General features: G+C 44.7%; 1 protein-coding gene across 3 annotated transcripts in view; it reads left to right on the forward strand.

Moving 5' to 3' along the window:
• The window catches only part of nup93 (nucleoporin 93), a 137228-nt gene that overhangs the window by 13818 nt on the left and 95920 nt on the right, over window positions 1–27490 (forward strand). The window contains exons 2-4 of one of the 3 annotated variants that reach the window (XM_085991220.1): window positions 13360–13453; window positions 16947–17144; window positions 18700–18817. In XM_085991220.1, coding sequence (XP_085847346.1) covers window positions 16963–17144; window positions 18700–18817 — 300 coding nt within the window. In that variant the 5' untranslated portion in view covers window positions 13360–13453; window positions 16947–16962. Of the gene's footprint in view, window positions 1–13359; window positions 13454–13658; window positions 13679–16946; window positions 17145–18699; window positions 18818–27490 lie in introns of those variants that run through there. The other 2 variants (XM_085991219.1, XM_085991218.1) reach the window with 2 other exon arrangements.

The following is a 27490-nucleotide window of genomic DNA, read 5'->3' on the forward strand; positions in this document are numbered from 1 at the left end:
TAAACTTACCTTTCTTTAAAGTATTTAAAAATAATAAACCTGTGGAAAAAATGTTTTAATTTTAATTAATTCACCACTTACCTTGTAAGCAGGCCTTGCGACTGCTTTTTACATGTCTAACTTCTGGAGACTTACCCTCCCGGGAAAACCTACAAAAAAAAGTACGTTCGATGCGCACGCGCAGCCTTTCCTGCACACGCGTTCGATTTCTGAACAACTTCTTTCAGGGGAACGGAAGTTCCGGTTTCCCGTGCATGCGCAGCGCATGCAGGAAACCGGCACTTCCATTGGGCTTACGGGTGAGTACCCCGTGCGTACTCACCCGTGGAGACCCGAGTTTCTAGGCCATTGTCACATATTGGGCCAGACTTTGTCCAGAATGTTATATAATTACCTACACATTCCCAGATGTTTTACTGCTCAATAACCCTGATATCTTTATTTCCAAGGTGATAGCCTTGTATTTTCTCAGCAAGTTACTTGTCATTATGGTACATAATGTTGAAAAAAAATCTGATCTATTTGTACTTAAAATATTCAGCTACAACATTTTTTGCTTTAATGAAAACAGAAAATGCTGGAACTACACAGCTCGTCAGGCAGCATCTGAAAAGAGAAAAGGCTGATTAATGTTTCAGGTCTAGACTCTTTCGTCAGATTTGTTTTTTGCTGCACTTGTCCCTTGAGTTCTTATCGTGTCCACGGACAGTCTATACATAGCCCAGCCAGAACTGGACACATTTTTGCGCCTTGTTGTTGGATTCGGCAAGATCTGCAACAGTGCAGAGTTCCTCTAAGTGATGAGATTTGATAAATGGCGCCCATACCAGTAATAATGGTTACTCAGGGTATAGCAATTTTCTCAGCCGTTTCATCATGCAAGGCAAGAATTCTTTTAAAGTTTTTTTTTGCAAAGACGATACTGTTACATGGTATATATTTATGAAGCATTACAATGTTTAAAACTCATCCTTTATGCAAGCTAAAATATTTGTTAATGTTTTCAATGATGCAAGTTACTATGGATCATTAGCTGCTCGATGCATTAAATTATCTAACATTGCTCTTGTCTAGAATAAAGTGCATGTAGGCCCACGTTATGCTGTACACGGGCAGCATGTCTCGGCCATGTGCTTTCCAATGAAACTATCAGAAAGACTTCAGTTTTTAATGAATATATGTTGACAAATAATAAAACATTAAGAACATGTTCATTCTTTCGAATTTGAATAAAACATTCAGCAAATGAAAATTGTGTAAGTAGTCAGTTATTCAATACTTTTTGTACAAATACCCCTGATATTTCCCTCTTGGTTTACACTTCAGTCATAAGCACTCAAAGATTTGCTGTCTGTATGCCAGCCTATCACTTTTCTAATTGATTTTTTGCAGGCAATAAAAAAAGACACAAATGGATTTTTGTCTCCACTTCCCCCCGATTGTAAGAGCGCTCTGTATTGTTTGACAACTGGTTGCAGTAGAATTTAGGACTTTGTACCAGCTAAGTGAGCTGGTAGACAGTAGTATGCCTTGCCGTCTTCCTTTTGAGCTTTCTGAGTCGATCCAGAAGCCATCCTAATTGGGGGGGGGGGGGGGGGAGCGATAAGTAAAAGCGAGTAGGTGACTGCTCACTAGCAGCTGGCTCGAGGGACGTTGGAGAAGGTGGTCTACTTGTCCTCCTTGGGGAATGGTTTGTGACCTGGGAAGGGTCTTTGGTGGGGAGTGCATGTTTATACTGGCCAAAATATTTCACTAATCAAGCCCCATAATTGCTGCTAAACTGGGTAAAAATAATTGGTAATTTAACAAGAGACTTGAGTGAAGTTCTGAGAAAGAAGGAATTTGCAATATTTTGAGATATCTTCATAGAATCATAGAATGATACAGCACAGAAGGAGGCCATTCAACCCATCATGCCTGTGCCAGTTCTTTGGTAAAGTTATTCAATTTAATCCCTCTCCCCATCTCTTTTCCCCATAGCCCTGTAAATTTTTCCCATCAAGTATTTATCCAATTCCCCATTGAAAGTTACTATTGAATCTGCATCCACCACTCTCAGGCAGTGCAGTCCGGTCCAGATCACAACTTGCTGTGTAAAAATTTTTTTCCTCATGTCGCGTCTGGTTCTTTTGCCAATCACCTTAAACCTGTGTCCTGTGGTTACCGACCCTTCAGCCACTGGAAGCAGTTCCTCCTTATTTACTGTATCAAAACCCTTCATGATTTTGACCACCTCTATCAAATCTCCTCATAACCTTCTCTATGCCAAGGTGAGCAACCCCAGCTTAGAGTCATAGAGTTATACAGCACAGAAAGAGGCCCTTTGGCCCATCGCATCCGCGCCGACCATCAAGCCCTGTCTAATCTAATCCCATTTTCCAGCATTTGGTCCGTAGCCTTGTATGCTATGGCATTTCAAGTGCTCATCCAAATGCTTCTTGAATGTTGTGAGGGTTCCTGCCTCTACCACCCTTTCAGGCAGTGAGTTCCAGATTCCAACCACCCTCTGGGTGAAAAAGTTTTTCCTCAAATCCGCTCTAAACCTCCTGCCCCTTACCTTGAATCTATGCCCCTTTGTTATTGACCCCTCTACTAAGGGGAAAAGTTTCTTTCTATCTACCCTATCTATGCCCCTCATAATTTTGTACACCTCAATCAGGTCCCCCCTCAGCCTTCTCTGCTCCAAGGAAAACAACCCCAGCCTGTCCAGTCTTTCTTCATAGCTGCTCCAGTCTCTCTATGTAAATGAAGTCCCTCATCCCTGGTACCATTCTAGTAAATCTCCTCTGCACCCTCTCTAAGGCCTTGACATCCTTCCTAAAGTGTGGTGCCCAGAATTGAACACACTACTCCAGCTGAGGCCTAACCAGTGTTTAAAGGTTTAGTGTAACTTGTCATATAAAATGTGTTTTATTCTTCTGCCTTTACTTTGGGAATGTAAATATTTAAAGAAATGGAAGAGTTTGGAACACCAGTTCTTTAAAGAGTGGGAAGCCTTGACCTATGGAAGCTGTCAGTTGTATTCCTGAGTAATATTCTTCTTAGGCAGTCCCTCAGAACCGAGGATGACTTGCTTCCACACTAAAACTGAGTTCTCAGGTGATTGATGAGTCCAATGCGGGACCTACAGTTTCTGTCACAGGTGGGGCAGATGGTGGTTGAAGGGGGTGGGTGGGTGGGGTGCTTGGGTTGACGTGCGCTCCTTCCGCTTGCTCCCGGCGAAGAGACTCAGTGTTTGGCGCCTTCCCGGATGCTTCTCCTCCACTTTGTGCGGTCTTGGACCAGGGATTCCCAGGTGTCGGTGGGGATGTTGCACTTTTTCAAGGAGGCTTTGAGGGTGTCCTTGAAGCATTTCCTCTGCCCACCTGGGGCTCTCTTGCCGTGTCGGAGCTCCGAGTAGAGCGCTTGTTTTGGGAGTCTCGTATCGGGCATGCCGACGATGTGGCCCATCCATCGGAGCTGATCGAGCGTGGTCAAAGCTTCGATGCTGGGGATGTTGGCCTGAGCAAATACATTGACGTTGGTGTGCCTATCCTGCCAATGGATTTGCAGGATCTTGCGGAGGCAGTGTTGGTGGTACCTCTCCAGCGCTTTGAGGTGCCTGCTGTACATGGTCCATGTTTCTGAAGCATACAGGAGGGTGGATATCACTACTGCTCTGTAGACCATGAGCTTGGTGCTGGGCTTGAGGTCCTGGTCTTTAAACACACACTTCCTCAGGCGACCGAAGGCTGCACTGGCACACTGAAGGCGGTGTTGGACTTCATCATCGACGTCTGCCCTTGTTGACAGTAGGCTCCCGAGGTATGGAAAGTGGTCCACGTTGTCCAAGGCCTCGTCATGGATTTTGATAATCGGGGAGCAGTACTGTGTGGCAGGGGCAGGTTGGTTAGAGGACATTTGTCTTCCGGATGTTTAGTGTAAGGCCCATGCTCTCGTACGCTTCGGTGAAGATGCTGACGATGGTTTGAAGTTCAGCCTCAGAGTGTGCGCAGACACGAGCGTCATCTGCATACTGTAATTCGATGTCAGAGGATGGGACGACCTTGGATCTGGACTGGAGGCGACGGAGGTTGAACAGTTTCCTGTTTGTTTTGTAGATTAGCTCCACTCCAGTGGGGAGCTTACTGAGGGTGAGATGGCGCAATGCAGCCAGGAAGATCGAGAAGAGCGTTGGTGCAATGACACAGCTTGCTTGACCCCGGTCCGTACGTGAATTGGGCCTGTGGTGGATTTGTTGATCAGGATTGCGGCTTGCATGTCGTCGTGAAGCAGGCAGAGGATGGTGACAAACTTTTGAGGGCAGCCGAATTTGAGGAGGACACTCCATAATCCCTCACGGTTGACGGTGTCGAAGGCCTTTGTGAGGTTAAAGAAGGCCATGTACAGCGGTTGGTGCTGTTCCCTGCATTTCTCTTGTAGTTGACGTGCGATGAAGAGACTCTGTCTTCGACGTGAGTATCCTCAACTCCATCCGGCAGCATGCTACCCGCCACCACCTCAGCACAACCCCAGCCTGGCATGAGGTTGAAAAGAACAACAAGGCCTCAGGAGCAGATGGAATCCCCACCAAGGCACTAAAACATGGCAGTGAAGCACTATTGGCGCAAATACATTAATTCATTTCTCTTATTTGGAAGGAGGAGAGCATGCCAGGGGATCTCAGAGACGCCGTAATTGTGACCATCTTCAAGAAAGGTGACAAGTCCGATTGCGGTAATTACAGAGGAGTCTCCCTGCTGTCTGCCACAGGGAAAGCCATCGCAAGAATCCTCCTCAATCGACTCCTCCCAGAGGCTGAAGAGCTCCTCCCAGAGTCGCAATGCGGATTCCGCCCACTAAGGAGCACAATGGACATGATCCTGAGTAATAATATTAGATTGACTTTCAAGTGGGTAAGTTGTCCGTGTGACTTGGAGTATCGTGACTGGTGAAAGCTCAGCAATTTCAGTGAGTGTTTTGTGGGGACACTCTCAGTGGGGGGAGGGGTGGGAAGTCAATGACAACCAGTACAATGTAGAATTAAGGTTGTCTTGCAGTGTTAGGAACATAAGAAATAAGAGCAGGAGTAGGCCATCTGGCCCCTCGAGCCTGCTCCACCATTCAATAAGATCATGGCTGATCATCGACCTCAACTCCACTTTCCCGCCTGATCGCCATATCCCTTGATTCCTCTAGAGTCCAAAAATCTATCTAGTGTTAATACATGTATGTTGCTTATCATAAAACAATAACAACTTGCATTTGTATAGCACCTTTTCAAGTAGAAAAATGTCTGGTGCTTCTCAGAGGTGTAATCTGCAAAGTGGGAGGAGGCTCGTGTGGAGCATAAATACTGGCATAGACCTGTTGGGCTGAATGGCCTGTTTCTGTGCTGTAAAATTCTATGTAGCTGAAGGTATGGCTAGCAATACTGGGGTGAAGGAGGTGGGGATGTACAAAGTTAGAGTCAGAGTACCAGAGTCAGAGGAACGAAGAGCTTGGGGGCAGGGTTATAGGGCTGAAGAGGTTACATAGATTTGGGGGGGGGGGTGGGGAGGGTAGCGGCAAAGCCATGAATAGATTTTAATGATGAGAATTTGAATTGGGAGGTGTTGGTGGACTGAAGCCAATGTAGATCAGCAAGGATAGGGGTGATAGGTGATTGAGCCTTGGTGTGGGATAGGGTACAGGTAGTAGAGTTTTAGATGATCTGAAGTTAATGGAGGGTGGAGAATGGAAGACCAGTCAGAAGAGTATTGGAATAATTGAGCCTGGAGGTGAGGAAGGTATGGTTGAGGTTTTTGGTACCGATGGGGTGAGGCAGGTGACGTTCGAGATGGATGTAGGTCGTCTTTGTGATGGAGAGCATATGGGGTCAGAAGCTCAGCTCAGGATTGAATAGGATGCTGAGTTTGTGCATGGTCTGATTCAGCCTGAGATGGTGGCCAAAGAGGGAAATGGAATCCATGGCAAGGGTAGAGTTTGTGGCAGGAGCCGAAGGCGATCTCTTCAATCTTCCCAGTGATTAACTGGAAGAAATTGCAGCTCATCCAAGACTGGATGTTGGGAAAGTAGTCTGGCAACACAGGGGGGGTCGAAAGAATTGGTGGAGGGATACCGCTGGATGTCGTCTGTGTACACGTGAAAGCTGACTCCGTGTTTCTGGATGGTGTACAGGGGTAGCATGTAGATGAGGAAGGAACAAGTCACCATCCAAGATGTTTTGAAGGTCTCTCGGAATACAGAACACGGAAAGGACAGGTATAACAAAAGTCATTGACTTTGTTAACATAAGATATTTCGGTTGTTACTCTGGTTAGCTATATTGTGAATTTATAAATAACGTACACACAGGGAAAGGAACAGAGAAGAGAAGGATATTGGTGAAATTTGCATGTATAACGTTATGTAAAGCCCCGATTCTATTTCAAATCTACTCAGAGTACAAAAGCCAGGAAGTCATGCTAAACCTACATAACACACTAGTTCGGCCCCAGCTGGAGTATTGTGTCCAATTCTGGGCACCACACTTTAGGAAGGACGTGAAGGCTTTGGAGAGGGTACAGAAGAGATTTACTAGAATGGTTCCAGGGATGAGGGATTACAGTTATGTGGGTAGACTAGAGAAGCTGGGGTTGTTCTCCTTGGAGCAGGGAAGGCTAAGAGGAGATTTGAAGAGGTGTTTAAAATTATGAAGGATTTAGACAGAGTAAATAAAGAGAAACTGTTTCCAATAGCTGAAGGGTCGATAACCAGAGGGCACAGGTTTAAGGTGATTGGCAAAAGAACCAGAGGTGACAGGAGGAAAATCTTTTTTATGCAGCGAGTGGTTAGGATTTGGAATGCTCTGTCTGATAGGGTGATGGATACAGATTCAGTAGTAGCCTTCAAAATGGAATTGGATACCACTTGAAGGAGAAAAAATGTCATGGATGTGGGGAAAGAGCAGAGGAGTGGGACTAACTGGATTGCTCTTCGAAAGAGCCGGCGCAGACTCAATGGGCCGAATGGTCGTCTTCTATGCTGTATTATCCTGCTGCTATAATTCCACTGTGCTTTTCAATTGACAAGCCTTTTATCAGCTTTGTCTGTCCTCGTGTCTTTGATATCTTTGCTTTAAAAAGTGCTAGTGTAATGTCCACATGGGTCCTGAGCAGAACCTGTCTGATAAAGTGCATTTTACAGGACTGGCCTACAGGTGGTGTATACATGATGAGAGTTGAACGCAATGATGTTCAGCCGCTCTAGTACCCCCCCTTCTGGTAAAAACTGGAATGATTCACAGCCAGCTGTTTATATCTCTCTCTTCTATCTATCTATATATTATATAAATAAATCGGTCTGTCTGTCATTCTGTCTGTCATTCTGTCTGTCATTCTGTCTGTCTATGCGCTCGAAAGTTACAGGGCGTACCTACGTGCGCGTTACCTCCAAAGAAAGCTTACGCTTCCGAGACGGTTTTAAGCGTATTTACGTTTCGGCCGGGCTAAAATCCCGCCCGCGGTATCCCAAAAACCTTCAACGTTCCGCTCATTAGCATCTCATTATCCACTCATTAGCGACAGAGTGACCTCGAGCTCGACCAATCGTACGCCGGGTTGCTGGCGTGTGCCGCCGGGCCAATCGGTGCGCGTGTGGCCGGGCCTTATCCTTCTGAACCGAGGTGAGTCGCCGCCATCTTGATTCCAAACTTTTCCTTTCTTTTTCCCGCTTTCTGCGTCTTAAAAAAAAACGTTGCTTTTAAAACACATATTGTTTTTTTAAAAAATGATTTAGAAAGTAATTAACTTATCTAATCTCATTAATTTTCCTACCTTTCCCCGTTTTTCCAGGTAGGCCTAGAAGCCTCGGCGTCTCCTCCGCACCCACGCCCGAGCTAGGCACCTCCCGGCCCCACTCGAAGGCTGGAGGGCCGAGCCTCAGACCAGCGCCGCTAGGGTGCGCGCGCAGCAGGAGCTGAGACGCGCTGTCTCTCTCTGGCTCGGCCGGGGGCCGGGGCTTGCTGAGCGTCAAGCGTTACCCTGGCAACCCCGGCCGGCCGTCTCGCACAGCCGCAATCGGCGGTCTTCACCTCGGGGGGGCGGGGGGCCGCGCGCGCAGCAGGAGCAGCTGAGACGCGGCGTCTCTCTCTCTCACTGGCTCGGCCCGGGGGCGGGGCTTGGTCAGCGTCACGGTTACCCTGGCAACCGGGCCCAGCCAGAGAGAGACGCCGCGTCTCAGCTCCTGCTGCGCGCGTAATCGGTGGTCTTCACCGCGGGGGGCGGCGCGCGACCCTCGGGGGGGGGGGGGCCGCGACCCTGGGGGGGGGGGCCGCGACCCTCTTGGGGGGGGGCCCCCTGCCCTCCCTTCCCCCCCCGCCCCCTTTTTCCCTCCCCCCCTCCCTTCCCCCCGCCCTCCCTTCCCTCTCCCCTCCCCCTCCCCTCCCTTCCCCTCCTCCCCTCCCCTCCCTCTCTTCCCCCCAGTCGCTCCCTCTCTTCCCCCCAGTCGCTCCCTCTCTTCCCCCCAGTCGCTCCCTCTCTTCCCCCCAGTCGCTCCCTCTCTTCCCCCCAGTCGCTCCCTCTCTTCCCCCCAGTCGCTCCCTCTCTTCCCCCCAGTCGCTCCCTCTCTTCCCCCCAGTCGCTCCCTCTCTTCCCCCCAGTCGCTCCCTCTCTTCCCCCCAGTCGCTCCCTCTCTTCCCCCCAGTCGCTCCCTCTCTTCCCCCCAGTCGCTCCCTCTCTTCCCCCCAGTCGCTCCCTCTCTTCCCCCCCAGTCGCTCCCTCTCTTCCCCCCCAGTCGCTCCCTCTCTTCCCCCCCAGTCGCTCTCTCTCTTCCCCCCCAGTCGCTCTCTCTCTTCCCCCCCAGTCGCTCTCTCTCTTCCCCCCCAGTCGCTCTCTCTCTTCCCCCCCAGTCGCTCTCTCTCTTCCCCCCAGTCGCTCTCTCTCTTCCCCCCAGTCGCTCTCTCTCTTCCCCCCAGTCGCTCTCTCTCTTCCCCCCAGTCGCTCTCTCTCTTCCCCCCAGTCGCTCTCTCTCTTCCCCCCAGTCGCTCTCTCTCTTCCCCCCAGTCGCTCTCTCTCTTCCCCCCAGTCGCTCTCTCTCTTCCCCCCAGTCGCTCTCTCTCTTCCCCCCAGTCGCTCTCTCTCTTCCCCCCAGTCGCTCTCTCTCTTCCCCCCAGTCGCTCTCTCTCTTCCCCCCAGTCGCTCTCTCTCTTCCCCCCAGTCGCTCTCTCTCTTCCCCCCAGTCGCTCTCTCTCTTCCCCCCAGTCGCTCTCTCTCTTCCCCCCAGTCGCTCTCTCTCTTCCCCCCAGTCGCGCTCTCTCTTCCCCCCAGTCGCGCTCTCTCTTCCCCCCAGTCGCTCTCTCTCTTCCCCCCAGTCGCTCTCTCTCTTCCCCCCCAGTCGCTCTCTCTCTTCCCCCCCAGTCGCTCTCTCTCTTCCCCCCCAGTCGCTCTCTCTCTTCCCCCCAGTCGCTCTCTCTCTTCCCCCCAGTCGCTCTCTCTCTTCCCCCCAGTCGCTCTCTCTCTTCCCCCCAGTCGCTCTCTCTCTTCCCCCCAGTCGCTCTCTCTCTTCCCCCCAGTCGCTCTCTCTCTTCCCCCCAGTCGCTCTCTCTCTTCCCCCCAGTCGCTCTCTCTCTTCCCCCCAGTCGCTCTCTCTCTTCCCCCCCAGTCGCTCTCTCTCTTCCCCCCAGTCGCTCTCTCTCTTCCCCCCAGTCGCTCTCTCTCTTCCCCCCAGTCGCTCTCTCTCTTCCCCCCAGTCGCTCTCTCTCTTCCCCCCAGTCGCTCTCTCTCTTCCCCCCAGTCGCTCTCTCTCTTCTCCCCAGTCGCTCTCTCTCTTCCCCCCAGTCGCTCTCTCTCTTCCCCCCCAGTCGCTCTCTCTCTTCCCCCCCAGTCGCTCTCTCTCTTCCCCCCAGTCGCTCTCTCTCTTCCCCCCAGTCGCTCTCTCTCTTCCCCCCCAGTCGCTCTCTCTCTTCCCCCCCAGTCGCTCTCTCTCTTCCCCCCCAGTCACTCTCTCTCTTCCCCCCCAGTCGCTCTCTCTCTCTCTCTTCCAACAACAACATGCCCTCGAAAAAGCCTCGGCACCGCCGGGCACTTGAGCTAGTATTATATACTCTCAATCATTTACACTTTCACAGTGTACCTGCTAGCTATAGGGAGACAAACAGTTCAGTCTTCTGTAAAAATCAGCATCAGAAATACACTTGTAAGCTTGCACAGTAACCTTATTTTTCTGGATTGATTTCTCAATGAAGTCAGTAGAAAGTTGCCCTGGTATGTCTAATATTAAGTTTACTGAACACTTAAAGAACTGGTTTCAAAACACAACTACCTTGCAAGTAATGGAAATAAGATAAGTATTTTGGTGATTTGCTATTATTTCCAACTTATTTAAATTTCTGGTTCTTTGTAAAGTACTGAAGTGAGAATTGAGATAACAGCAACTTTTAGTCTGACGGAAGTAATGAAGTTGAAGATAATTTGACTGATCCAGTTATATTATAAGACCAGATGGTTTGTGAAGTCACAAATGTAGAAAACATTTCTAAACACTTTTTAGTTGTGATATTGGAATCACAGCAGTTGCTGCATTGTGGAGATCAGCACACTTAATTATATATGCGGACAGTATGTTTACAGTCAGTGTGAGTTCTCTGCGCCCACATCACGCGAGCCACTGCAGTGCCAGACTGACGTCTCTACGACCTCCTCTTTTTATTGGTTATATTATCTTGTGTATCCTGAGTTTTTTGTAGCCAAAAATGTACATGAATTTAAAACTCTTGACCCAGATTTTACATGTTTGACACATGATACACGAACTCAGACGGAAACGTAAGACGTTTGGCATTAAAGAGCTCAATTTGTGGAGGACTTCCTTTCGGAACTGAATTATCTGCTGGTACAAGAGACTAAATACTCGGGCCAGCTTTTCATAGTGGGAAGCTCAGAATTCTGGTACAACTCCCTGCTTTTGCACCTATTTTAAATTCTGGTTTCTGATTTTCATTATTAAATTATAAGGTTGGGAGTTCCAGACACTTCGGAATCCTTCTATAATCCCATTGTTTTTACTTTATGCAGAAACTTTTGTTTGTAAATGTAAATTCTGGCCCTGGTAAAATTGTGAAGAAATTTCACTCCCAATATCTGACAGGTTAATTTTCAAGCCTATTAAAATTATGACTAAATTGATTTATGTTGATCCACACCAAAAGCCATATAGAGATGCATCACAGATGGAGATATGCACTGACAGCCTACTGGCCCTCTAATGCTTACTCTCACAAGTAAGATTGTAGATTTCATGCCACTGTTGTAAGGATTATATTTACTTATATTTGTGAGGGTTAACGTATTGGTCTGGATCCTTTCCTTCGAGCTTACATTTTAACATCATGAAATGTGGAAACCTTGATCTGTGTAGGCCTGTGGACTGTGCATTTGAAAAAGCTCTAATTCTAATATATTGAATAAAGAGCAAACTTTGAGCAGCGAAGGCGAAAAGACTGGTTGCTCCTGACTTCATAGTCTGTAATTTGGTGTAGGAAGAGGAGAAAGATTGGATAGTGTAGGTGGCTGCTCAAGGCGGGGATTGGCTCGAAGATGACATGTATTGCACAATTTTCAGGGTTTGTACAGTTGCAAGACACTAAACATATGGAGAATTGTTAGCCTACTACCTCCGTAACACACACTTGCTGCCTCCTTCCAAGCTGCAGTGCTGTTGCTTCCCCCTCCCTTTCCTATCTAGCTGTCTTTACCAAATCTAGCGATACCCTAACCTACAAATCCCGTTGATTTACAGTATCTTGAAAAAGCAACTCCTCCAGTGGTTCAGTACCTAACAGAATAAGAAGCTCCCAGGTTCAATTACAGGGCGGTGCTGAGTTAGCTCATCTTCATCACTGTGCTACGATTGGCCTCCGCACCCCTGGATTAGGGAAGGGAAAATTGGCTTGGGCTCCCGCTCTTGGTCACTATCTAGCAATTGCTGGTGAGGGCAAGTTTGGTCCAGGCTGTTATCGTCAGTCCTTCCTACCTGCAGTCAGATGGCACGTTGACACTATGTAGGTACCCAAGAGCATTTGTACAACTGTTCTGGGAGTCAGTGACTTTAGGAGAGGAGGCTGGGGGTGGGGGGAGATAAGATTTATAAAAGCGGGGTGGGGGGCGGGTGCGGGAGGAGGAGATTCAGTATCGGAAAGTCACCCCCCCCCCCCAGCCAAATTCTCATGTTTTCAGATGTGCATTGTCCAGTTGGCCTTGCACTGTGTGTTTGAGGATAAATGGTGAATCACAATAAGAATGAACAGTAGTAATGGACATATGCAAGGTAATGGAACTATAGCAAATTAGGATACAAAAGATCTGTTTTTATATATGTTTATATATAGAAAAAAATCCACTATCCCATTTCACTCTCTCCCTCACAACTAGCTTCTGAGCAGTACTGGCAGGTAAAAAGAAAGAAGACTTGCATTTCTATAGTGCCTTTCAGGACGTCTCAAAGAGCTTTACAGTCAATTAAATACCTTTAATGTGTCGTCACTGGTGTAATGTGGATGAAACACGGCAGCCAATTTGCGCACAACAAGCTCCCACAAACAACAATGTGATAATGACCAGATAATCTGTTTTTAGTGATGTTGATTGAAAGATAAATTTTGGCCAGGACACTGGGGAGAACTCCCCTGCTCTTCTTCGAAATAGTGCCGTGGGATCGTTTACGTCTACCCAAGAGAGCAGACGGGGACTCGGTTTAACGTCTCATCCGAATGACAACATCTCCGACAGTGCAGCACTCACCAGTACAGCACTGGAGTGTCGGCCTAGATTTATGTGCTCATATATGCGCAATAGCAAGGCCTTGAGGTTTAACACCCAGCCTGTGGAAATAGTAGATAGTGTGAGGAGACCTCTTTTGTTCCCTTTAAAAAAGATAATCGAGAGGGGTAAAAGAGAAGAAATGGGAATGTTGGGAAATATCTACTAACAAACCCAGTATTGTTAGACCACATATTGTAGTCCAGAAGTGTCCAAGCTTTTTGTCTTTGTGGCCTGCTTAGGTGCATATCGTTGTCTCACGGGCCACCATGTTCTCATTAATTTCCATATATCCCAATCTGTTGATACGAACAGTAAGGTACCCAGGACGTTGCCTCAGTTGTGCTACATATAAGCTACATCACATTTTGGTTGACTGATTAGTGGAGTTATCTCACTGGCTGCAGCCTACTTTCCTATAAATTTTATACCGTAAAAGTTGGTTTGGTGTCAGAGCAAACTCGGATTCCTATAAATGATTGCTATGAACAGTTCTTGAAAGCTGTTATTATTTCCATTTCCTGATTAAAAAAAAGACTCGAGTGCAGAGCAGGCAATGTAACATTGTAATTTATGTTTACAGATTTTTGTTGCAGTACAGCAAAGATTGGCTTTGGATCAGGATCTGCATTTTGTACTGCTTTTTCTCCAGTGGGCGAGTGCGACTGATATGCTGCGTAAGGAGTGGTGTGGCATAAAGAAATCGATACCGAATTTAATATCCGGGTTGGCCCGTGTTCATGTGGCTGGGGCGCGCACTGGCTATAATTTGCTGCATTGCAGATTTTTACAAAACAGTGTTAACTCTTAGTGTTTAATATTAATTGCAGAGGTGCACTTTCCAGCACCAAATCAATTCCAGCCATCCTGTCATTATGACACATACAGATGAACTGGACTCGGTAATACATTTCATAGCATTGAAAAATAGTTGATCCTGGTCATTTTCTGATGTGTTCTTTGGTATGGCAAATATTCTTTCAGTTTAGCCGCACAAATGTATCCACAATCACAGAGGACTTGCTGATACTCTTTCCAAATTCAGCACAGTCTGAAGACATTGTATCCCATTCCAAAATGCGTAATCAGTGGCTAGTTTGAAAACTTGAATCGGTCTAAAAATTCTTTATACTTGTTAAAGGAATGGTGCATAATAGCCCTATTCCAGTTTATTTCTTACTTCAAAGAAACATTTAATTTTATATGAAGTAAAATTAATTAGCTTGAAATACCATATTTTGGTCACTTATTCACCACAAGGATTACACCTTAAGTAGGCTTCTCAACATTTTTGGTTGGTGAGTAGACGTTTTAGATGTTTTAAATTAAGGTAGAATTTATAGAGATAATCTACCTTTTACCTGGCCTTTTAATTGTGCACTTTCAGTACAATTAAAACATTTTAGTTTCCTATGGAGAAATTTTGGCAGATCAGATTACTGAGGAACAGTGGATCATTCAGCATGAAATGTAGCAATTCCAAATCGAGTGTTCAGAAATTTGAAGATGTTGCCTAGAAAACTGTTACAAATGTTCTGCCCTTGCGCTAGCACAGAAGGTTCACACTTCCGAACATTTTACACAGATCCTGCAAGCAGCATTGCACATGGGAGGGGGGATAGATAGTACCTGATACAATCCCTTCACAGCTTTTATCATATGCATGTTCAGTAGTGAAAAATGTGGAAACAGTTACATCTGTGTGACTGGAAGTGTGTATGGCTCGCTAATAAATTGTAGACACCATGATGTAGTTAAAACGGCCTTCAACTCAAGTTTGCGCCAGTTTAAAAGACACCTGGAGACATTCACACACAAATTAGATAAAAGCAAGTACAGGAAACTTTGTGCTATCCGGCACCGACGGGACCAAGCTGTTGCCATCCCATCAAAACTGCCGGACAAACCAGCGCTAATGTTGAAACATACAGAGATTTTGAGCTCCGTATCTGGCAACAAACGCTTCTAAACAGTCGGCCGTACCTTGCAAGCGTCTCTGTAGCTTAGCAACAGCTTCAGCGAGACCTTGCAGAGCTTGACTGTTGAGAAAAAAGCAACGAAAAGAAAGAAAACCTAACGAAACGGCTCCTGATTTTTGCCGGTGGCTCGAGCTTGCTGGACATTTAGCCTCCGGATAACACAAAGTTTCCTGTACACCTGGTTGTATCCTCCTCTTACCATTTAAGATTTAGTGCACATAATTGGATCTTTGGTTTCTTATTAGTACAGATGGTATTGTGGGACCATAGGTATAAAGTGAGATTGTATGATATCCTGTTGGAGGAGGGGCGATTTCATCTTTTGAATTTGCACTATAGATTTCAGTACATTTCAACTTGGCTCAGAAGGAGTGGGAAGGATTTTACGGGGCGTTAAATTGAAGGGGAGTTTACTCAAAGGAGGAAAAATTGCAGGCTTTTCCGGTTCATTCATGAATGCTAGAAAAAAAACTGCAAGATGATTATGTATTTTAGCCTATCCGCAGAATTCAATTGCAATTAATATCATGTTTTTGACACCAAACGATAACTGATAAAATTTCTACTAGCTTGAATATCACCAAATTTCAAAAGACATTGAATTACAAACAAGGGTGATATGAAAAGATAGCTGTTGGGTGCATACTATGTGACCTATTGTTGCCCATAAGAATACTGGTAACTCTCGTGACTATTGTGACTTGTGATGTTCTGCATCAAGGCATTCACTATCCTCTATATGTTTAACAGACCTTGTTCTGAGTTGTAAATGAATCGTAGACGTTTTTATTATTTTATGCAGTGCTGTAATAATGTAGGCTGGTGACATCCAGCTCTACCTCTCCCGACGCCTCCACTACCTCTGTTGCCAGGCTGCTTGTCCAACATCCTGTCTTGGATGAGCCACAATTTTTTTTTTAAATTCATTCATGGGATGTGGACATCGCCGGCAAGGCCAGCATTTATTGCCCATCCCTAATTGCCCTCGAAGGTGGTGGTGAGCCACCGCCTTGAATACAACTGCGTGGCTTGCTGAGCCATTTCAGAGGGCGATTAAGAGTCAACCACATTGCTGTGGGTCTGGAGTCACATATCGGCCAGACCTGGTAAGGACAGCAGAATTCCTTCCCGAAAGGACATTAGTGAACCAGATGGGATTTTACAACAATCCGGTGGTTTCATGGTCACCATTACTGATATTAGCTTTTTACTCCAGATTTATGTAATTAATTGAATTTAAATTCCCCAGCTGCCGTGGTGAGATTTGAACTCGCCTCTCCGGGTCATTAGTCCAGGCCTCTGGATTACTAGTCCAGTAATATAACCACTATGCTACCGTACCCCAAAATGTTCTCCAATTAAATATTGGGAAGACATTGTCTTTGGCCCTCGCCTCAAACTCCGTAACCATGCCACTGATTCGAACCCCTGCCCCGGCCACTATCTCAAGCTGAAACAAACTGTTCAAAACCTCAGCGTCCTACTCGATCCCGATTCTGACCCCATATCCTTCCCAAAGATTGCCTACTTCCAACCCTGACGTCGCCTGCCTTCACCCCTACCACACCCTATTGGCTGCTGAAACACATATCCATGCCTTTGGCACCTCCAGACTTGACTATTCCAATGATCTCCGCCTGGCTGGCCTCCCATCCCCTACCCTCCGTAAACTTCAGTTCATTCAAAGCTCTGCTGCCCATATCCCATCCTGTACCATGCCCTGCTCACCCATCGCCCCTATCCTCGCTGACCAACCTTGGCTCCTGACCCTCCCAATGCCTTCAATTTAAAATTCTAATGTTTGTGTTTAAATCTTTTTATGGCCTTGCCTCTCCCCATCTCTGTGACCACCTTCAGCCTTCCCCCTCCCCAGAACCCTCCTTTTATTCTGAGTCTGGCCTCTTGTGCATCCTCCCTTCCTTCACTAACCAAAGGCATCCGTGCCTCCAGCCACTTAGGCTCCCTCCCTAAAGCCCCCTTCAATACCCTCCTTAAAACCCACCTCTTTGAACCTTTTGGTCTCCTTCTTTAGCTTGGTGCCTGTGTTTTTGATTGTCTCTGTAGCACCTTGAGAGGTTTTTCTATGTTAAAGGCGCTATATAAATGCAGGTTTTTGTGGGTAAGCTGCCTCTCGGTACATATTAACCCGAGGGACTGCTCTGGACTATCTGATTTTGCTTTCTTTCTGCAGAACCTGTGCAGTATTTATGATGGACATGGAAGGTTTTGGAGAGCTGTTGCAGCAGGCTGAGCAGCTTGCTGCAGAGACTGAAGGTGTGTCTGAGCTTCCACATGTGGAAAGAAACCTGCAGGAGATTCAGCAGGCTGGGGAGGTCTTACGATCCAGGACCCTGACTCGCACATCGCAGGAGACAGCAGATGTCAAGGCGTGAGTTTAAAGGCTATGTTTCATTCGGAATATCATGCTTGAATGTAATTCTTACTGTAGTTTAACAGGTATTACCTTGATTGTGTTTTAATAATATTTCACCACTTTGGTGTAAAATAGTCTGCTTGTACTTCTATTTCTTCTCGATACAAATTGAAGCATCACTCCACTTACCTTTACTAGCAGGGCCATTGATTTAAATATGACTAGTGGATCTCCTGTGGTGCTCATGGTAAGTCAGATGATATGCTGTTTGTATGAGGACAGAATATTATGTCATTTAATGAACAATTCATTATTTTGCTGCCAAGGTGGAGACGTGTGCCTTTAAGGCTACATAGTCTAAATGTTAAGTAAATGCCATCTCTAATCAATTAGAGTTTAATTTTGTTTGGTGAAGGAAATTTGACGATTGGAAGGTACTTGTTAATTGCCAGACTCCAGGTCAGTGATGGGCCTTCTTTCTCTTTCAGATTGATTTGTATCTATAACAAAGTATGACATCAGCTGTGTGATGGATGTGAGGGAACTACATGAACAGGACATGTATTGTGACTTAAATAGGGAGAAAGTCCTCACTTCAGGAGCTAACATAGGTTCTTGGGGAAATCCTTGGGTTCATTGTACCGAAAGCGTCCAACCTTATAATGAAACAAATATTTAGATGCTAAATTTCAATTTTAAATGAAGCATTATATCATGGGTTAGACCTTTGTCTAACTTTAATAATAACCTGTTTTTTCACTCCTGGGTTGCCTGTGCCATGTGACATTCATTCTGTTGTTAAGATGATAGACAGGCATCCCGAGCCTTGGTTTCTGTCAGTGCTGCTCTGCAAACTACTGTCAAGAAGCAAATGAGAGTTGTCTTCATTTAGCTTCTGCTGTGGGTACGATGGAAATTGGGAAGGCATGGCCACATGCCTTCATGTTGTGTTGGTGTGTTGTGCTAAAAAAGTGCTATCATCCCCCTTTATTCTCTTTGAAACGTATAAAATTCAGACTGGATGCAGGGAGGATGTTTCCCCTGGCTGGCGGCTCTAGAACGAGGGGTCACAGTCTCAGGATACGGGGTAGGACATTTAGGACTGAGATGAGAAGAAATTTCTTCACTGAGGGTGGTGAACCTGTGGAATTCTCTACCACAGAAGGCTGTGGAGGCCAAGTCACTGAATATATTTAAGAAGGAGATAGATAGATTTCTAGACGCAAAAGGCGTCAAGGGGTATGGGAAGAGAGCGGGAATGTGGTATTTAGATAGAGGATCAGCCATGATCTCATTGAATGGTGGAGCAGGCTCGAAGGGCCTAATGGCCTACTCCTCCTATTTTTTTATGTTTCTTATGACAGCACATATTGAGCCACTTGTAATATGTATTCGCTTGCATGTTTGATTCAAAAAGATTTTTTGTATCTAACGGAACATAAACTTGTTACAGCTTAATTGTCAATGCCTAAAGCTCGCCCTGTACCTGAAAATGTAAAGGTGCAATCATTGTTGATATGGGAGCTGTGAATGCTGAGTTTGCTTTATTCCCCACTTTTTTTTTGAATAGGTCCATTTTGCTCGGTTCTAAAGGGTTAGACATATCTCATATCTCTCAGCGATTGGAAAGCCTGAGCGCAGCTACAACCTTTGAGCCTCTTGAGCCAGTCAAGGACACCGATATACAGGTAAATGGAATTCTGCTGGTGTGCCTTCTTGGGTAAAGGGGATGTGACTGATTTCATCAAGTTTAAAATAGTTGCAAAGTAAAACTATTTCATTATACATGGGCAAGAAGAACACATGGAATATATAATACTAAAAAAATGTCTTTGCATACTTCTCATTTCCGGGCTGTTGCAGTCAGCTCTGATTATCACCGTTGGAAGGATATAATCAGTTTTACCACTCATCGCTGTGGTGGAAAATCTCACTAATGTTTGTCATTTTATCGGTTTCATCAGTGTGAGTACTAATAAAAAACATCAACTCATAAACAAGCTCAGGTTTTGGGCAGCGCTGGGACTCTGATGAATGCCTGTTTTGATTGTGGAGCAACAGGTTCAGTCATTTGAGCTTAGGTTCTCTTTAATGGCAAATTGTGTTTAATCCATTTTATGACAGGTTTCACCACTTGAGAATACAAATTTACTCAATAGAATACAGAGTTTGCAAATTTTTCATTTTCTTCAACTAATAGCTTTGTGAAAAGTGTAATTCAGAGATGCAGATTTTGCTTTAAGGCAGAAGGTTAGTTGTAATTACAAAGCAGTAATCTGAATGAAAGGTTCAGATAATGTCAAAAACTACAAGAATTCTGTCTTAGTACCTTATCTGCCATTTTTATAATACAGTATGTACTTTTTTATGAACAATTTTACTCAGGTTTTGGTCCATTTTTGACTCTTTGTATTGTATTGATGACACTTGCATAGGAGACAAGGTTTTAGCATCATTGCTGCATGATCATCAAAATAACTTCCAAAAATGTCTTGGTCTAGTATATAAGAAAGTACTATGCCTGTACAGTGATCAGGATGTTTATGCCCGCCTGCCCAACGTGCACCATCTTCGTAAGTGGCACCCCCCACTCTACAGCCCACTATCTAAAAGTTTTGAAAGTGCTCATGTACCTTCCCGCTGAGCTGTATTTTGTGTTCAAACTCCCCACCCCCCCCAATCATTTAATAGAACCTTGGTCAACTGAACCCCCAACCCCTCAATGGAGCAAAATTTTCTGCATCAGGACAAGGTGTTTATCCACACACCCAACACTCTTTTCCTCCCTTGCCCCTGCACAGAATTTTCTACATCAGTACCACAGGTTTCTTGAATCTTCTCCCCCTGCTGATACTGCCTCTCTCCTTCCTTTCCTCTCCCTCTTCTACTATCCCCCTCTTCTATTGTCCCCTTCTCTGTCCTGTGTACTCATCGCCTCCTCACTTACTCCACCACTGTGGTCAAATTATCCCACCACCCATCCTCTAACACCGCTTGACCTGAGCTTGGTCTTTTCTTTCCATGTGTAAAGCCATGGGAGATCAACTAGTAATCTAAAATTACACAAAGCTTAAAGAAAATGACTTAACCAAGTGAGATTTATGCAGGAACTTTTTCATTGAGTGTCATTAACTATGTTGTTTAAAAGCAAGCTTGGACAGATTTCTCAATCAGGAGAAAATGTATATGGTTATAGGTTTGAATGTAGGCTGAGAGTGTGATAGATTAGGTCTGAGTAACACAGTAAAATCTAAAGTAAACGTGCAGAATGGGATCAGGAATGGAATGCAGTATTTGGTTCAGGGACAGGGTTTTAATGGTACCGGGTGGGTAGACCAAAAGGTCTGTCTTTATTTCTAAATTATTTATGTTCTCATGCTCTAATGCTTTGAGTGGATTGTATTGTCCGGAGGTTTTCATCCACCTACTTGCCATGGACATTTGTAAACTTTGCTAACAATAGATGCTGTTGCCATAATCAGTATATATTGGTGGATATCCACATAAAGAAAGAAACAACTCACATTTATATGGAGTGTTTCATGTCCTCGACCTCCCAAAGCACTTCATAACCACTTTTGAAGTAAAGTCACTATTGTCTTGTAGACAAACGTGGCAGCCAATGTTTAAATAAAAACGATCGTATTATTCAGTTGTGCTTTTTCCATCACGCTTACCCTGAAACGTAGTGCTCTTGATATGTAGGATTTGTCATTATGAAAGAGATAGAGTGTAATCTGTTAAACCTGAACAGTCATTACAATTTACATAGAAACATAGAAGATAGGAGCAGGAGTAGGCCATTCGGCCCTTCGAGCCTGCTCCGCCATTCAATGAGATCATGGCTGATCATCCAAATTCAGTACCCTGTCCCTGCCTTCTCCCCATATCCCTTGATCCCTTTAGCCTTAAGAAATATATCCAACTCTTTCTTGAATATATTTAATGAACTGGGCTCCACTGCCCTCTGTGGCAGAGAATTCCACAGATTCACCACTCTCTGGGTGAAGAAATTCCTCCTCATTTCAGTCCTAAATGGCTTACCCCTTATCCTTAGACTATGACCCCTGGTTCTGGACTCCCCGGCCATCAGAAACATCCTTCCTGCATCTAGTCTGTCCAGGCCTGACAGAATTTTATAGATTTCGATGAGATCCCCTCTCAATCTTCTAAACTCCAGTGAGTATAAGCCCAATTGACACAATTTCTCCTCATACGTCATTCCTGCCATCCCAGGTATCAGCCTGGTGAATCTTCGCTGCACTCCTTCCATGGCAAGAACGTCCTTCCTCAGGTAAGGCGACCAAAACTGCACACAATACTCAAGGTGTGGTCTCACCAAGGCCCTGTACAACTGCAGCAAGACATCCTTGTTCTTGTACTCGAACCCTCTTGCTACAAAGGCCAACATACCATTTGCCTTCTTAACCGCCTGCTGCACCTGCATGCTTACCTTCAGCGACTGGTGCACAAGAACACCCAGGTCTCTTTGCATTTCCCCTTCTCCCAATCTATTGCCATTCAAATAATAATCTGCCTTCCTGTTTTTGCCACCAAAGTGGATAACCTCTCATTTATCCACATTATAGTGCATTTGCCATGTTTCTGCCCAATCACCCAACCTGTCCAAATCGTGCTGGAGTTTCACGACATCCTCCTCACAGCATACCCTCCCACCCAGCTTTGTGTTGTCTGCAAATTTGGAGATATTACATCCAATTCCCTCACCCAGATCATTAATATATATTGTGAACAGCTGGTGTCCTAGGACCGATCCTTGCGGTACCCCACTAGTCACTGCCTGCCACTCGGAAAATGACCTGTTTATTCCAACTCTTTGCTTTCTGTCCGCCAACCAGTTCTCTATCCAAGTCAATACCTTGCCCCCAATCCCATGTGCCTTTATTTTGCACGCTAATCTCTTATGCGGGACCTTATCGAAAGCCTTCTGAAAGTCCAAATACACCACATCCACTGGTTCTCCCTTATCTATTTTGCCAGTTACATCCTCAAAAAAATTCCAGTAGATTAGCCAAGCATGATTTACCTTTTGTAAATCCATGTTGACTTTGTCCGATCCAGTCACTGCTTTCCAAGTGCTCTGCTATTACATCTTTTATAATGGACTCTAGCATTTTCCCCACTACCGATGTCAAGCTTACCGGTCTATAATTCCCCGCCTTTTCTCTACCACCTTTTTTGAATAGTGGGGTAAAATTAGCTACCCGCCAATCCATGGGTACCGTTCCAGAGTCTATCGAGTTCTGGAAGATGACCAGCAATGCATCTACTATTTCTAGGGCCACTTCCTTAAGTACCCTGGGATGTAGATTATCAGGCCCTGGGGATTTATCGGCCTTCAGTCCCATCAATTTTCCTAACACCATTTCCCTACAAATGCTGATTTCTTTCAGTTCCACCCTTTCAGCAGACCCTATGTTCCCCGGCATCTCTGGGAGGTTATTTGTGTCCTCCTTTGTGAAGACAGAACCAAAATATGTATTTAGTTGGTCTGCCATTTCTTTATTCCCCATTATAAATTCCCCCGATTCTGACTGCAAGGGACCTACGCTTGACTTCACCAATCTTTTTCTCTTCACATATCTATAAAAGCTTTTACAGTCAGTTTTTATGTTCCCTGCAAGCTTACTCTCATATTCTATTTTCCCTTTCTTAATTAATCCCTTTGTCCTCCTTTGTTGAATCCTAAACTGCTCCCAATCCTCAGGATTATTGCTTTTTCTGGCTAATTTATATGCCCTCTCCTTGGACCTTATGCTATCCCTAATTTCCCTTGTTAGCCACGGTTGGGTCACCTTTTTTGTTTTATTTTTATGCCAAACTGGGATGAACAACTTCTGTAGTTCATCCATTCGGTCTTTGAATGTTTGCCATTGCCTATCCACCGTCAACCCTTTGAGTGCCATTCCCCAATCCATCCTACCCAACTCGCTCCTCAGACTATCGTAGTTTCCTTTATTTAAATCAAATCCAATTGCAAAGTTATGGCAATATAATGTACTGTAAATAATTCAGAAAAAAAATTCTAGATTTTGAAGGAGACTTTAGACTAATGGTTTTATAACTTTAAAGTTCTTCTTGCAAAATCCTTGTGTAATCTCTGTACTTGATCTATAAAAGTCTTTAATTCCTTGGGCTCATTCAAGAGATAGTTTGTTCCCTTTATTGCACTGTTTAGAAATATAATCTAAATTGCTTCTATCAGGAGTAAAAAGCAGCACTATTTAGTTTGCAACAAAAGTAGGTGTCATCCTTCATCATAACTGCAAAAAAAAAAGATGAATAGCATTTAAAAAAGAACAGAGAAAGGGAAGGGAGAGGAGTTGAAAAAAATATAGACATACCCGAGAGAGGAATTAGGCGTAGAATGATCTGTAAAGTGCTTAAAAGGGGGAAACAGGAAATGGTTAAATGGCTGAAGTGCTATTAACATGAGATGATAGGAAGAAGCATTAAAAAGCATTTAAAAATAAAAGAATGAAAGACATTAAAGAGAATGTGTGAATATCTGGAGCAGTGAGGGTAAGGCAGGTCTGAAACAGAAACAGGAAAAGCTAGCAAAGCAGAAATGAATGCAGCAGCTTGAGAAGTAGTAAAAAGCACGTCAACATCAAGGGTGATGACTGTCCTACCAGCGTAGTGTTCTGAGGGTTGTTCTCTTTCTGCCCCCCCCCCCCCACAAAAAACTTAATGCAACCGTCCCAAATCAGCAGCATCCCGTGCTGTAAAGAAAGTGGGAACTGTAGTTAAGGTCTGAAGGTGTTAAGCCAAGAGCATTTCCAAGTGCCAACAGTTTTGCTACTTACTATTTCTTTTGTGTTCGCTGACAAGCTAATCGTTGGCAAACTGATTTGGAATTGTAGACTGGAACTAGATGACTAGCTGGAATTCAGGACCGAAATTGAGTTTAAAATAGCAAACCAAGGGTTAATGAGCCTTCTGTCTGTTTTTACAGGTTTGATTGGAATATGGAGGTGCATGTTTCAGACATGTCCAGTCATACAATGAACATACATAGTCTCTATAGTCTTACTACTGTAATTTTAAAGGAGACTTACTCAATTTTATCTTTGCAGCTTTACAAATAGCTTTACAGCTTTTCATTGACAGTAAGCAGCATCAAGAGGAATTTCACCACAAATCACTGTTTGATTTGATGAATGTTTCCATAACAAATGAAAAAGCAGTTGAGTTGGAAAAGCGAGAAACCACAAAAGTAATATCAAATGACTCCTGTGTTCAGACAGAAACCGAATAGAGCAAAGTGATGCCCTTCGAAACCTGACTGTTACGAAATGAAACCTTTTTAAATAGATCCGCTAGTGGTTGTACTTGATAGCTTCAGAATTCTTTGTTTTCACAAAAGTACTCAAAGGGATTATTGTGAAAACAGATTATCAAAGATAAATGGTAAAATATCTGGACCAATCATAGAGCTTTGAGACCATGACTAGGTTTATCTGGGCAGGCCACCAAGGAGCTGATACAAATGCAAACGTTTGGTGACTATCATTGTCTCTCCAGATTTTCTTTCAAAAAACAGTGCGTTTCAATTTAAAATTTGGAATGTAATGACACTTGGGGGGGGGGGGGGGGGGGAAATATTAAATAATTTTTAATACAGTACACTAAATTTTAATTTTGTTCTAATTCTGTTTTTATTCAGAAGTGTTTTTCAGTCTATGGTGATGAGTTAATTGTTCATGTGTGCCAATTTCTCATACTTAGGGCTACCTAGACTAACGGGTTCCATGGTATTATATCACTATATAGAGAGAGAACTAACTTTCTGTATAAATGTATATGTGGATTTATTGCATTTAGCTTAAATTGAAGGACAAAGTGTGATCTAAGGTGGCCACTGGATTTGGTGTCCTTAGTTTCCAGAATAGTATTGATGTGTTAGTTAAGCCAGGAAGACCTAATTTGGGAAATGCAGGCAACTCCATCCTGTGGATCATCCAACTTGGAATTAGCTGTAACTTCTTTATGGGTTGTTTTAAGGCTGCATGGAATTCATGGAGTCCAGGTAGTTCAGTGAGATATTTCAGCCTCTGATGTGTGTGTGCGTGGGTGGGGGGGGGGGGGGGGTGGAGGATTGGTGCCAACGACAAAGAGAGAGAGAGAGAGAAAGTTAAAAGACTAAACCATGGGGTGGTACTGGTTGAAGTGAAACCGAAAGCAAGTGCTGGAGTGTGTTACACACTGTTGGTAAAGAGACTGACTGCATTCACTGCTGCAAAAGTATTAAACAACAGGCTTTTTACTGCTATCTAGCTGTCTGTCTTTTGATTAATTTCTATAAATAGATTTAGTTAATCCACAATCAGAGCTCTGCATGAGTATGGTGTGCTGATAATACCATCTTTCGGAGTGGCTTGAATAGATATAAGATGCAGTGGGCACTAGTGATCTCTGATTGGCTTATGGGAAGTGTGGTGAAACTGCTACAAAAGTGAACGTCTTATTAAAATATCCTAAAATGATATCACACTGGTGACAGCAAATTGAGAGAGGCCTGTACTGTCAAAATTATATTTCATGGATAGGGTTGCAAAGGGGTGGAAAGTTTCCGGGAAATTTCCGGAAATTTTCCACGGGAAGTTTAGCTTGGGAATTTTGGGAATTTTGCCCAAAAAAGCACATGCTAGCATAATATTGTTTTTTTTTGTATTTCTTTTTTTCCCACAGGTCCTCTCTTAAAATTACTAACAGAGATGGAATCTTAATTATTAAGGAATTTCTTAATCAATATATGTTTATCTTCTTACTTGGCTTGTTTTAATAATTACAAGTTTTGTATGTGACTGTGAACAAATGTGTCCTGATTGGTTGGATGAGTGGATGAGCGATTAGCTCCCTCTATTTGTAATATTTGCATATCGAATTGTGATTGGCCTGCAGGCATCTGTAAGACTGCTATAGTTTTTTTAAGATCCAGGTTAGGGGCCCTGAGGGAAGTCATTTTGTTTTCTGCTGATGTTGTGATGATGCAGTAAGTAAATCAGACTTTATACCAAATAAACCAGTTACTTGTTGAACTCTGTTGTCCTTCAATTTAAAATATACAAAATAATACACTATTGGTGATGTAGCGTCGTGTGTGTACAGGTCATGCTTCCATCACATGGAGCATCAGCAAAAATGTACTCACCCTGTTGCAATCGTGCTGATCGACCGCAGTTCGACACAGAGATGAATGCCCTTTATTTCTCTGCATAGAACAATGCCACGTTTACTGTCGGATGTGTGGAAGCATTTTACCCCAGGCATTAAAGATGGAAAGACTGTGTACATGTGCAAACACTGTAGAAAGCCATATGTAAAGAATGCCACAAAGATGCAGCAGCATTTATCCAAATGCAACAACTTCACTCAAAGCTCACAGCAGTCAGCCCAGAGTTCCTCTGCTTCCATTCAAGAAGATGATGGTTCTCATTCAGCATCAGGCTCCTTATCATCAGCAACTCCTGGCCCACTTAGAGAGTCATAGAGTAATACAGCACGGATAGAGGCCCATCGTGTCCGCGCCGGCCATCAAGCCCTGTCTAATCTAATCCCATATTCCAGCATTTGGCCCGTAGCCTTGTATGCTATGGCATTTCAAGTGCTCATCCAAATGCTTCTTAAATGTTGTGAGGGTTTCTGCCTCCACAACCCTTTCAGGCAGTGAGTTCCAGACTCCAACCACCCTCTGGGTGAAAAAGTTCTTTCTCAAATCCCCTCTAAACCTCCCGCCCTTTACCTTGAATCTATGCCCCCTAGTTATTGACACCTCTACTAAGGGAAAAAGCTGCTCAGCATCCATCCTATCTATGCCCCTCATAATTTTGTACACCTCAATCATGTCCCCCCTCAGCCTCTTCTGCTCCAAGGAAAACAAACCCAATCTGCCCAGTCTCTCTTCATAGCTGAAGCGCTCCAGCCCTGGTAACATCCTGGTGAACCTCCTCTGCACCCTCTCTAACGCGATCACATCCTTCCTGTAGTGTGGCGACCAGAACTGCACACAGTATTCCAGCTGTGGCCTAACCAGTGTTTTATACAGCTCCATCATAACCTCCTTGCTCTTATATTCAATGCCTCGGCTAATGAAGGCAAGTATCCCATATGCCTTTTTTACCACCTTATCCACCTGTTCCGCCGCCTTCAGGGATCTGTGTACTTGCACACCCAGATCCCTCTGACCCTCCGTCTTGCCTAGGGTCTTTCCATTCATTGTGTATTCCCTTGCCTTGTTAGTCCCCCCAAAGTGCATCACCTCGCACTTTTCCGGGTTAAATTCCATTTGCCACTGTTCCGCCCATCTGACCAACCCATCTATATCGTCCTGCAGACTG

This window comes from Somniosus microcephalus, chromosome 6 (assembly GCF_052327205.1).
Source record: "Somniosus microcephalus isolate GS21.2 chromosome 6, FLI_Smic_1.0, whole genome shotgun sequence".
Classification (NCBI taxonomy): Eukaryota; Metazoa; Chordata; class Chondrichthyes; order Squaliformes; family Somniosidae; genus Somniosus; species Somniosus microcephalus.